This window comes from Salarias fasciatus, chromosome 22 (assembly GCF_902148845.1).
Source record: "Salarias fasciatus chromosome 22, fSalaFa1.1, whole genome shotgun sequence".
In the NCBI taxonomy this organism is placed as follows: Eukaryota; Metazoa; Chordata; class Actinopteri; order Blenniiformes; family Blenniidae; genus Salarias; species Salarias fasciatus.
Genome location: NC_043765.1, coordinates 14,957,793 through 14,970,991, shown reverse-complemented (window position 1 = coordinate 14,970,991; position 13,199 = coordinate 14,957,793). Strand labels below are relative to the sequence as shown.

Here is a 13,199-nt window from a genome sequence, read left to right as displayed (position 1 = left end):
CCTCCCCCTTTATCTTGCTCTTCAACAGTACATCCAGTTTCAATGTACAGTATTTTTTTGTTTTCCACTGTCCAATGCCAATGTGTGATTACTAATGTGCATTGTATTTTGTAAATATGCATCCTATCATGTCGATTTTTTTTTTCCTGCATAATACAGCTTTTGCATCCAAATAAACTTCTGTGATTTGGATCAAGGGTTGAATTGCGGTGCTGAGTGAATATAACCATTCAGTGTGAGAACACAGCAGTTTCCGTGGCTTTATACCTAATCTCGTTTAAAAAAAAAAAAAAAAAAAAAGGTAATGATAAGTTTGAATACATTCTGGTAAGGCGTGCCCATGGAGCTGGAGTATGAAGACTCCTTGTTAACAATAATTTGACGGTACTTTCACTTGTAGAAGCAGTTTTGTTCAGTGTAAAGCTAATACATCAACTTGTCATGCAGCTTGTAGTCCAACTGATCACCACTCGGTGGCAGTGTACCATTCTTTTCTCCAACAGACACTAAGCTTTAAAAATACATACAATGCCTGCCATTTCTCAAGTCTCTGATACACTAGATTCATAAGCAAAAGCATATGAGTTTGTGTGCATGTTATGTTTAAAACTGCAGATTGTACCTGATCTTCACTCCTGCACAGATACGATGGCAAAAACATACGCTAATTTTCAAGACAGCTAAAATCACAAGTTGTGATTTTTAGCAGCAATAACACTTGGGAGGTTTACTTATTTAGCACTATTCGGACATGAAGCACTTTGAGGTGTGTAATGTCAATGATATAAAGCAAACTGCATCTACCCTCACACAGCACTGAGGTACTGTACATTTATTCCAGAGTAATATTTTTTGGCTGACCATGTTTTAACAGATTGTATTGCACTCCCTTAAGTTTTTTTTTTGTTTTTACTACAAGCAGTATAGGCGACAGTTCAGTTTCCACATAGCAGTTGAAGTTTAAGGGCCTTGCTCAATGGTAACATATTTCCACAGAGTTTTAAACCTCTGGATTTGGGGGTGCTTCTGTAACCTTGTGGCTATACCAGAGCCTAATCATGTTTTTATTCCCCAAGTTTGAAATATCCACTGACATGGTTAGAATAACAGCTGGGGAATCTAGCAGCAAAATAAATGAATGTAAAAATGTGGCCTTTCCAGCCTAAAAATATCCCAAAATCTTATCGTCTCATTGTCTGGATAAACTTGCTTTTGTGCTCCCCTGAAACCCGTCTTTCCGCATTGTGTTGAAGAGAAATGTCTGTGTCTCAGGTTCTTCACTTTAAAGTTCAAACATGTTGACAGACCTGATTTTCATGCTCACAGAGGCTACTGATTGACAATATTGCACAAAGTGCATGTCTATTTGCTATGTAGTTATTCATTCGTGTTCCTAGCCACTTGTACTTTCCAGGGTTACGGAGGGCTGGAGCCAATCTCAGCTTCATGTGGGCGAGGGTGAGGTACCCCCTGGACCATTCACCGGTCTGTCACAGGGCTAACACATCGAGGCAAACAACCATGCACTCTCACATTCATACCAAGGGGCAATTTAGGGTCGCCAATTAACCCAATGTTCATGTTTTTTGGACCGTGAGAGGAAGCCGGGGTACTCGGACGGAACCTACGCAAGCACAGGGAGAACATGCATACTCCACACATAAAGGCCCAAAGCCCCTGTCAGCATTTGAACCCGGGACCTTCTGTGAGGCACTAAACACTGTTCCACCGGGTGGGCCCGCGATGTAGTTTTGATTTCCCTAAATCTGATATTTTGTTTTTACAGAGGTGTTTTATCTAGCAAGGCTGATGAACTGGTCTGGTGGGTTACTTTTCTGAAACTTGAGATTAAGTTATGCGATATTTTGGATTTTTGATGATGGCAGAACAAGGAAATGCTGGTCAAAAGAGAATTACTAGCCTTCTTTGCAGAGGTTTTAGGAGGTGATGTGAGTCGCATCACAGCTGACCCTAAAATTGATGGAAGATTTTGTGTGATGAGAATGTCTGAAAGTAAGTACCACAGAAAAAAAAAAGTTTCAAGAGACAAAAACAGACAGCCACACACTCACATTCCCATCTACAGACAATTTAAAATCACTAATTAATCTATGGGAATAAACCCATTTTCCCATGCATACACAGAGTATAACCACAGAAAGGAGCACAGATTGACTCGTGACAATCCTCCTGCAAAGCCAGGAGAGTAGCTTAACCTGTGTGAATCAAGAAAAAATGTTATTCATGAAGGTGTCACTGCCCTGTTGTCTCAACAAACTGTCACTGAACTATGCCTGTCAGGAGAGAAGATGGAAAGACGTGGCCACAAAGCATTCCATAAAATTATAAAAAAAAACTTTATTGCCCTTGAACAAATGACAGTTGACTCCGGTATGGAATGCCAGGCTCCACCTACCTGAAACTGTATGCTGTTTGTTTCACGCAGCCTCCTTTACACTTGACTTCTGTCAGGAGTTTGTGCCTCTCACGTTTAGCAGGTTTTTATCTTCCGGTATTTGTTTAGACATTTGTCCTCTGGACTAAGAAGAAATCCTGCTCCGGTTCTCTAACGTAGAAAAACAAGGCTCGTAAAAGTTGTGAACTACGACCAGAAGGAGTCTTGGAGGTGTACACCTGCTTACAGTTGGCAGGGATGGTGGGCCAGCAGAAGGAGGCGTGGGGGCAGTCGGAACAGCCGCAGCAACTCTTGCAGTCGGAGCAGAGGGAGGGAGTGTCACAGCCGGAACAGCCCGGGCTCGCAGATGGTGCAGGGAGCGAAGCGCCGCCGACAGACTGCACAGCTGCTTGTTGTCATGGAGGAGCAAAGATGGCGGTCCTGGCCTATAGCCTGGGCAAACGCGAAATAAATCAACATTTCACCGTGAAAAATGCCAAACTGATATCGCTGGTGGTAGTTATTTTCCTCCTCGTGTTCCACACGGCTTCGAGGTATTATGGAGGTGAGTGCTCTTCCGTTTGTTAAACTTGGAGAGGATGCAGCCTCTCAAACACTTGACACACGCTAGTGCTAACGGCGGCTAGCTCGCCGTTTGTATCTGTGGGGATTTTCTCTTTCCTCCTTACTGGTCTGCACAGCACTGTTTATTCTCAAATTATTATATTTTTTTTAAATATTGAGGCTGTAGAGACTGAAAACCCAGGAGCAAATAAAGACTGGAGCATGCAGAATTCGCTGACGGGACAAGCATCAGTCGACTTTATCCAGCGGCTAGCTGCTCCAAGCTAACGGTGCATTTAGCTGTGTTTACATGCTGTCAGTGCACGCCGTGCTCGTACTACCGAGGCACTGCAATTGTTTCCAGTTGACAGTCTAATTTTTTACTACTAGGAGTCTGATGACATTAGTCACCGAGTTATTAAATTCTCTCCTAATTTATTCTTGTAGTTATTAAACATGCCACAGTGGTGAGTAACTGGACTTGGCCATGTGTCTCCACTGATAAACAAAGTCCATTGTCTTCATTCAGTCTGCTTTGCCGTGTCTGAATTAGAATATGCAGACGGTATAGAGATCAAGATCCCCATTCCTTAACGCTCTCCGGATTTAATGGTTTTTCGGACTTTTGAAAATGTGCGCTTGTTGTGTTTGGTCTCTAGCAAATTTGCATTTCCTCATTGGGAAGAGTTAGTGGACTGGACCACTTACAGTACTTAAATACTTGTATACTCTTGCTATGAATACATGATACTTATTTACAGGGCATACTTTATATTTATCAGTTGTGCTGCTTTGAATGGACTTTGCTCATGCAATTAAAACTCTCTGCACACTGATCACTGAACAGCTGCTGTGGCCAAGGATGAATCTACATGCACAGCTTTCACACACGTCTGTTTCTATGGGTGGTATCTGTTGCAGATGGCTCCATTAATTTTGCACACAAATGAATAGCCAGAGAGATTCCTGCTTGGACTAAATTGCTGACGGCTTCATTTTGTACTGTGGCCCCAAGCAGAGCCGTGCATTGAATAGTCCTTTTGACAGTGCTGAATGAAAAGCCAGAGTACTATTGAGGCAGCAGGTTTCTGTCATGGGTTAGGGAGGAAAAAAAAAAACACAGAATGAAAGCAAGATAAGGGCTTTTTTGTTTTGCCTCACTGGTGATTTTCCTGTGTTGCCTCCAGGCGGAGACTCATGTGAATGGCTGCTGTCCAGAGGACGCTTCTTGGGCGAGAACGTATGGCAGCCTTATGGCTGCATGATGCACAAATACAAAAGCAAGTGAGTCCCTCTAACCACAAAGAGACTTTATGTAATTCAACAATTATTGAAGTTCGTTGCAAAGAATTGTATGTGTGTGTAAGATTGGGAAGAAATTGAAGACTTCAGATAAATTTTTTCAGACTAATGTTTTGTATATCTCAATGCCCAATGTCCATGTGCTTGTGTAATGACAATCAATTTAAATTGAAATCCTAATGATTCAAAAGAAGATCCCAGGTTCTCCTTTTTGTGAAATACTATGATTCCAATCGGCCCAACTAGTACCTTCTGTTGCTTGTTTTTTTTTTTTTGTTTTTTTTAATCCTCACTAGTATTTTTCCTTTACAGTGAAGCCAAAACCTGCCTCGCTGAAAAGCGAGTGGTCTTTCTTGGTGATTCACGAATCCGGCAGCTTTTTTACGGCTTCATTAAAATTATGGACCCTTCACGAAGCGAGGACGGAATTAAGGTAACTTTATTTTATTTTTTCAGCATACATTGCTTACAGAAAGGTTGTTTAGTGTATCAGTCTCAAATATTTACTTTGGATTGTTACTTTGTTGTAAGAATGCATCTGGTCATATGCTTTCTCAGTTGATTTTAAGTGATTTAGAATTTCACCTTAACCTTGTTTTGTAATTTGGGCAAATGAAAATCCATTTTTTCACCCACACACCTTATAAAATGTTATTATTTTGTTCATTTAAGGCACAAAGTTTTTGATACTGAAAAAATGTTTTCATAATCATGTTTCAATAATTGCTGTGTTACACCAAAAATGGAGCAATTGGGTAAAATCAAACAATACATCGGTGTCTTTTTTTTGGTTTTAATGTGAAGTGGGAATAAATAGGAACACTGGCTAACAGACTTTCTCTTTGTCTGTATGCTATGTCTGAAGCACGAGGACATTTCCTTTGAAGAAAAGAGTATCTCAGTTAACGTGGTGAGCTATTTCTGGGTTACTTTTTGCCTTGCGTCCTCATTTAGTGAAAACATGCTTTGATAGAAATGCAAAGCAGTAAACTATCGTATTTTCCTCAGGACTTTCTGTGGCACCCAGAGGCCAATAATTCAATGAAGGAGCGGCTGATGTCATTGCCACGGGTGAGTATCGAGGCCAGGATCTGTTAACAGTGGGGCTGCAGGGCTGATAACTAAAGCCAGACCTTGGTTGTGAAGCTGTGTCGTAGTTTAGCTTCCTCTTCAGTGATCATAGTGTCAATGACCCACAGGAGGCTTCCACAAAGCCTTACGTTATCGTCCTTGGAGCTGCTACAGTAAGTTCTACCCCTTTCTCAACAGTGTTTGCACATTTTAGAATTTTTAAGTAGACAAACACATGCTGATGGCTGAACGATGTCAGTCTTGATCTTCTTTTTTTAATCTTCTTGCCACAGTGGTCGATAAAGTTGCACGGTGGCAGCATCGAGACCCTTCAGCAGTACAAAGTCAACCTGACAAGCATCGCTGTGCACCTGGAGAGGCTCGCTGACTACGGAGAGGTCTACTGGGTCCTGCAAGGTGATCTCAGCCTCCAGAACCGGCCTCAATATGCGAGCCTTTTATGAGCTGTCATCTCACTGCAGCAATTCATTAAGCATACAGTGCCTTCAATGAAGTTAATCAAACAAGGATGTACGCACGTATGTAGGCCTCTGCTTGTCAGCAGAGTGTTACTGTTCCATGTCACTGTCAACATCTTTTCAAGACAAATGAAAGCATTGCTGGTCTGGCTTTGGGGAGATCTATTCAGGCTGCTTTAAATTCTGAATGTCTCATTAAAACTTAAAAGTGTCAGGGCGGTCACACATTGCACATTGTGTGTAGATCAGCTTTTCATACATGTCCGTTTCTCGTGTTTAAACTCCACCATGCCTCCATTGTGCAGACCCTGTGAAAGAGGAGGCGTTGAGTGAGCCAAGGAAGATGATCACCAACCAGCAGCTGCAGCTGTACAATGAGGCGGCAGCGGACGTGCTCAATAGCAGCAAGCGCAACGGTCGATCTCGGGTCAAGCTGCTGGCTGCGTCCCGGCAGGCTGCGCTGGAGACAATCAGCCAGTCAGAAGATGGTTTGCACCTGCCTGAGAGCACTCGGGATGTGGTAAGAAGATTTTAATTGGTCTGAACATGTGAAAAATAGGGCACTATATTTTGGGAGAGAAACAAAATTGACACACACAATCTTTTTAATTTTATTTTCTACATTGAAGCTGATAAAATCCAATATAAATCAGCTGAACAGCCAAGCTTTTCAGATGATTCCTAATTCAATTCAGCTTGTTGTACAATCCCCCCACTCTTGTTTTTGTGTTCATTTTTTGTTTGTCTTCTGTTCAGGGAGCGATGATCCTCATGAACTCTGTGTGTAACAAGCTACTGAGGCCCATCGACGGCTCCTGCTGTCAGACATTGCCCCCTCCTAACGTCCTCCAGAAACTGTCGGCATGTTTCTTCCTGAGTTCGGCCGTGGTCTTCCTGGTCCTTCACGCCCTTGGCAACAATCGTCACCGCCGTCATGTGCCCCCCGACGTGGAGAGCCTGGAGGAAAGGAAGCCAGCCAGCGCAGCTGCCCCCCTCGGCCTGAAGGCCCCCTTCCAGGCCCTCTGCAGGATGGGCATCATCATGGGCTATTTTTACCTCTGTGACCGAGCAGATGTGTTCATGAAGGAACAGAAGTTTTACACACACTCCACCTTCTTTATTCCTCTCATCTACATATTTGTTCTGGGAGTGTTTTACAATGAGAACACCAAGGAGGTAAGGAGCTACAGCTCATAAAAAAACAATAAAAGCGTACTTATCTAAATATGAAATCAGGATGAACGCTACCAGTCAAACTTTTAAATACACTTTCTCATTTAATGCTTTGTCTTTATTTTCTCGACTATTTACATTGTACATTCTCAGTTCAGTAACATAGATTTATGTTGTAAACAAAAAAGTGTGAAATCACACAAAAAAATTTGTTTTTATGAATTTTTTTTTTTCCTTTATAGACCAAACTGCTTAACCGAGAACAAACAGATGAGTGGAAAGGCTGGATGCAGCTGGTCATTCTCATCTACCACATATCTGGAGCCAGTGCTGTGAGTCCCAGATATGCCTCTGATTCACGAGGGCTGCTTGCAGCAATGTTTTAAAGCCTAATGGCTGTGTGTGTGTCTTTCAGTTCATTCCAGTGTACATGCACGTGCGTGTACTGGTGGCAGCGTACCTATTTCAAACCGGCTACGGACACTTTTCCTTTTTTTGGCTCAAAGGAGACTTTGGACTCAATAGAGTTTGTCAGGTAAAGGTTGAGTCAGCTATACTGTTAATCTTTCAGTAATTATTGACTGCAAACATATACTAATCCTACACATACTGTTAGTATCTTTGCTGTATTTCTAACGACTCCTGCTTTTAGCTCTTGGTCCTCACAGCACTTTATGAATAATATTTGTCAGGAAAGCTTTCCCAATGTCAGGAAAGGTCAGAGCAGCAGAGGGAGATGAGTCATCTCTGTTTTCCCTTTTCGCTTCGTCTTTCACAGGTACTTTTTCGTCTCAACTTCCTGGTGCTGGTGCTTTGTGTCGTGATGGACAGGCCGTACCAGTTCTATTACTTTGTTCCATTGGTTACCTTCTGGTTTGTCGTCATATATGCCACAATGGCCCTGTGGCCTCAGATCCTCCAGAAGAAGGCCAACAGTAGGTGTTTCATTCATTTACTCAAAAGAAAACAGCAAAGCAATCTCTTGTTTAATGAAAGGCTTGAGAAAATAATAGTGTTTTAGGTACTGCTTTAAAAGTCGTGTGTCAGCAATCCTCAGGTGTTCAGGAAGTTTGTTATCTAGGTCAGGAGTGTAGGAACTTTAACCTGCTTCACCCTTGTTTGCTTCTGACTCTGAGTAAACCGCTCCTTTTTAGACCTTTTATATTCAAATCTGATATGTGTCTCAGACTACTCATAGCTCTGAAGATTAGACATACTATTTTGAATATTGATCCTTTGACACACAGACAGCCAGCGTGATCTGCTCCACCCTCCAAGTTATACCAGACTAACTACTTGCACATAAACGCACTGCCCTCCAGTACAATAAGTCAGTTAATTAATGTGATAAGTGAGTGACATGTCAATAAAAATGGGTGTTTGCTTTGTCCTGCTTTTACCCTTTATCAGGCACATGAAACAGGATTTGGTAACTGTACAAATACAAGCATGTAGGAAAAGCTAATTGCTTTTTTTTTGTGTGTGTGTGTGTAATTGTCCACGCTTTTGCCTTAGCGAAGAACCTTCTACTTTCAATTAGTGCACTTTATTGATATATTAGGAGAAACTGAGCTGGAAATGTAGCACTGTACACAGTGAAACTTTTTCTTCAAATATTCTATATTGTCAGTTAGTTGTAGTCAATCTTTAGGAAATCCTTGATGGCCAATGCAGATTCTTTTTTTTAAACAACAATTTGTGAATTAGCTCCGATTTTGGCCTGCAGCAGGTTTGATTATATTGAGAATTACTGATTTACTGTTATATTTACACTGACTCGGAAGTCATGAAGTATAGAAATACCCCTCAAAAACAATTTAGTTTACAGATATGTTACTGAGTGAAATGAAATGTCCTTTTTCTCTGAGCAGACAGTGGCATGTGGCATCTGGGGATTCTGGCCAAGTTACTGGTCCTCCTGTTGTTCATCTGCGTTTTTGCCTTCTCACAGGTGGGTGAATTGCTTGTTAGTTATATCACTGGCATTGCCTGACCGAGTGTTTTAATAAGAAACAGTAGGATTGTGTGATTGTATTTTTCTGTCTTCTCACTGTGCTTACAGGGTGTTTTTGAAAGCATCTTCTCCGTGTGGCCCATCTCCCAGCTCTTCGAGCTGAACGGGAGCGTCCACGAGTGGTGGTTCAGATGGAAGCTGGATCGATTTGTAAGTCAAATGTGTTCCGCTCTAGAGGCGCTCATGCTTGGTCTTCAAGTTTAAACAAACATGTCCCCTGAATGAGCACACGCTTGATAAGTGGGACCTTGTGAGTTTCTGACTTTGACTGTCTGTCCTGTTGTGCTGCAGGCGGTGATCCACGGGATGCTGTTCGCCTTCATCTATCTGGTACTGCAGAAGTGTCAGGTGCTGTCGGAGGGCAAAGGAGAGGCTCTCTTCTCCGCCAAGATTTCCAACCTGCTCCTCTTCCTGTCCGTGGTCTCGTTCATAGTAAGACTCACTCTGATTTCTTTTCTCTCACGTCTTTTGAATTTCCCCGGACTGTATCGACACCATTCCTTTTTGCTTTACACTATGTACAAAGTGTGTATCGGCAACGTTCAGTCAGGAAAATGTAGTCGAACAGAAGTGGTGTCTAGTTGAGGCTTTGTTGGTATCGACTGTGAACCACAGTGTTGGCTCGAAGGGCCAATTAAAGATAAAACGTGATGTGTAACTCCTCTTTATCCACTTCATTCCAGACTTACTCGATATGGGCCAGCAGCTGCAAAACCAAAAGCGAGTGCAACGAGACGCATCCATACATCTCTGTGGTCCAGGTACAATTAGATACCATCTGTTTTTTTTTTTTTTTGTTTTTTTTTTTAATCATACCGGGTTTTACAGGAATGATATTCTTGCACGAGTCAGCTCTGGGTAACAGTTGATCCTACTACTTAGCCAGAGTAAGAGACTAATCCTTTGATAGCATCCAGTTTAATGTGAAGACATCATAATCCAGACTTCATAAAAGAACGTGTGGTAGAACAAGGGAGTTCCCTTTCTTGGAGGAAAATCCATAAAGAAGCAGTGCACACTGGGATGTTGTTTTCAGTAGTACATTAAAAAAGCTGAAAGCCTTTTCCTCATTCCAACTTGAGTGTTTAGAAAAACTCAACTTGTGACCTATCACATCAAAAGATTAGAGTTGGTTGTTAAGCCTGTTGTCTTCTTGTTAAGAGCTGCTTTGTGTTTTTTTATTACAGATTTTGGCCTTCATTCTAATCAGGAACATTCCTGGCTACGCCCGCTCTATATATAGCTCATTCTTTGCATGGTTTGGAAAGATTTCCTTGGAGGTAAGTGGCTTAGAAGATAAGGAGCTGCAGAAGTGTGTGTGTGTGTGGGGTGGCGTGGCAAGGGATTTACCAAAGCTACCATAAAACAGTAAAACATTAACTTAATTTAGAAAACACTGTTAACCAACACAGGAAACACCTTTCAATGTCATGTTTGTGGCAATCTCTTAAAGCTGTTGCCCTTCTGTATAACTTTTTATTGGCATGATTGTCTTCATGCAATCTGCAGACAGTGGTTTCAAAAGGGAAATCTCAAATATTCCTCCACTGAGCGTCGTGCGTTTGTCTCCCCCAGCTGTTCATCTGTCAGTACCACATCTGGCTGGCAGCAGACACGAAGGGCATTTTGGTCCTGATCCCGGGAAACCCATCGCTCAACATCTTGGTCAGCACCTTCATCTTCGTCTGCGTCGCTCACGAGGTTTCCCTCATCACCAACGACCTGGCCCAGGTGGTCATCCCCAAAGACAGCATGACCCTGCTGAAGAGGCTGGCCGCCGTCGGGCTGCTCAGTCTGGCCGTGCTGCTTTTAGCAAGGGATAGCCAGGTCAGGCCCGGCGCTTGACGGACCCTTCACGGCGCGAAGGAGAAGGGGGGAGGGGCCTAACGAGACTCGCAAACTAGAGGGATGCAATCCAGGAGCAGGCCCCCCTGTTTGTGGCCAAGCGAGGCGACGTAGGAGGAGATCTGTAGACGGACAGTGTCTTACCGGCCACACAGGAGCCGCGTTCCAACTCTGAGACAGCTGTGAAAGTCACAAAGTCACACACTGAAGAAAAAAAAACACACGCCTGGAAAGGAGGACTATCCTTCCTTTGAGGGGGAAAGTGCAAGCTGAAATAACGAATGGGGGAAGCCCCCCCCCCCATCACGTTTACATCGACTGGTCTGTGGATTTGAAAACACACCCGTAAACAAAACGGACCTCATCTCACAACGCCGCGCTTGCTTTGTGAATTCTTGCAACGTCGCTTCCATTTGGCCAAACACACTAATATTGAGGTTTCTTAGTGTCATCGCGTCACTCTGGGAGGGATCACTGGGCACACACTCCGTCCACACACACACACACACACACACACACACACACACACACACAAACGGCAGTAGCAGCTGAAGGCGATTTGGCTCAGGTACATCCACAGCCCACATATTCAGATATCTACTCTTCAACAGTTAAGTTAAAAATCGTGCCGCATTTTACTCTCATCATGGCTTTGTACAGTTTCTCTGCGGACTCGGAAGTAGGTTAGATATCTAAATATGCAACGCGTGGACCAACAAAACTGACTTGATTGATCAAAAAAAAAAAAAAGTGTGGCGGCGAAAGTAAAATAACAAAAAATTGGAGTGCAATTCAGAAATGTTGGACAATGTTTTGACATATTTTTGCTAATGTTTTTTTTGTGAGTAATTTTAGAAATGTTCGCCTTGTTGAAAGGCTCTGTGGTCACCTGCTGTAGCTCGGATACTCTGTGATATGTACAGTATTTAATGATTTAAATTAAGCTTCTATTTTATACTTTTGGGTTGTTGTTTTTTTTTTTTTTTTTGTACTTTGCGCCCATGACTGCTGTTTGTGAAGGAAGTATTACAAAGATGATTTTATACTCATCAATTAATCTCATAGATGAAGATGATGACCTGATGATGGGGGTTTTTACACTAATCTGTCCTGTGAGCAGCTCGCTCGTCGTTCTGTGTGTGAGAGGGTGACTGGTTTGTTTTACACAGCAAAGCTTCGGTTCAGGCCTTTTCTGTTGCGGGAGCACAGAGTTGCACACACTCCTCTTATATTGGACTAATCCACACAATCCAAGTGATTCTCTTAGACTCATTGCCTTCAACTTGTACAGCTCTCGCCAGTGGCTTATACTCTCCATACGAGCTCGGATATACCGAGTCACGTCTGCGATGTCTGGGGTCTCGCTCTTCAGTCCGCAGGGTTAGAAACCACTCGGCGGATGCACTGATTCAGCACAACTGTTGCTCGCAAGCTAATATTGTACATTTTGTTAACTTGGAAAAAACGGGCAGCCGCTCATCGCTTGTTTATCCTCACAGATATTTAGAAAAGAGCACTTTTATTTCGAGATCTCTATGTCCAAGTACAATATCTAATGGGTTTCAGACACTACCGGTGGAGATCTTGAATACACTTCAGCACAAATACTAAAACATCGCGATGCGTGAGATTAAAGTTGCATTAAGTCTCAGTTTGGAATTGCACATTTCAGCTACAGGCGTGTGGAAGATCGCGACGTTTGTCACTCCGTTCATTTGTGCAGCTTTTTTTTTTTTGTTTACCGGGAAGGGTGTGGCTCCACTTGGCTGTTCCTCGTCACACTGGTGTGCAGATTGTGCAGCTGCCTGTGTCGTTTATCTGACGGTGTGGCTTCAGGTCACGTTCTCAGACTCTCAGAGAACCGGTTAAATTCAGACTACCAGGCAGAACCAACACGTGGCCATTTGTGTTGCTGTGTGAAGTTTACTTGTTTGTTTTTTTTTCTCATCTATTACAACACGCATATGGTGAAATTGGTAATCGTTTCAGGCCTTAATTGATCTTTTCGGTCGCGTAAAAGCAACAACTATTTATACTCCCCGTGCAGGAACCTCTTTGAAATATGTTACATGTAATTTTTTTTGTGATGTCTTAAAAGAAATGTATCCATATTATTTATAAATGCCTTTATTCTGTTCAACATTGTTAATAATACCTTCGTAAAACGAGCTGCTTCATTTTTCTTTCGAGGGGGAAAAAAAAAACGCATTAGAGGCTTGTTTCATTAAGAATCCAAGTATTTCATGTTATGTCACAACATCAACACAAAAACAAAAGCATTTTCAATGTTAAAGTCCCTTTCCTTCAAAGAAGTTCTGTGTGCAAAGCAAATACAAACATATTTGTATTTTAAATA

At 42.4% G+C, this 13,199-nt stretch overlaps 1 protein-coding gene across 1 annotated transcript; it reads left to right on the top strand.

Moving 5' to 3' along the window:
• Window positions 1-2,507: 2,507 nt before the first annotated feature.
• casd1 (CAS1 domain sialic acid O acetyltransferase 1) lies at window positions 2,508-13,002 on the top strand. Its single transcript, XM_030082275.1, has 18 exons — window positions 2,508-2,960; window positions 4,147-4,243; window positions 4,574-4,694; window positions 5,127-5,171; window positions 5,270-5,332; window positions 5,461-5,505; window positions 5,626-5,749; window positions 6,117-6,331; window positions 6,568-6,987; window positions 7,227-7,316; window positions 7,400-7,519; window positions 7,763-7,919; window positions 8,856-8,935; window positions 9,047-9,148; window positions 9,290-9,430; window positions 9,682-9,759; window positions 10,186-10,278; window positions 10,574-13,002. Exons 1-18 carry the CDS (start codon window positions 2,654-2,656, stop codon window positions 10,841-10,843), a joined length of 2,568 nt encoding a protein of 855 aa, XP_029938135.1. The 5' UTR covers window positions 2,508-2,653; the 3' UTR covers window positions 10,844-13,002.
• Window positions 13,003-13,199: the final 197 nt, after the last annotated feature.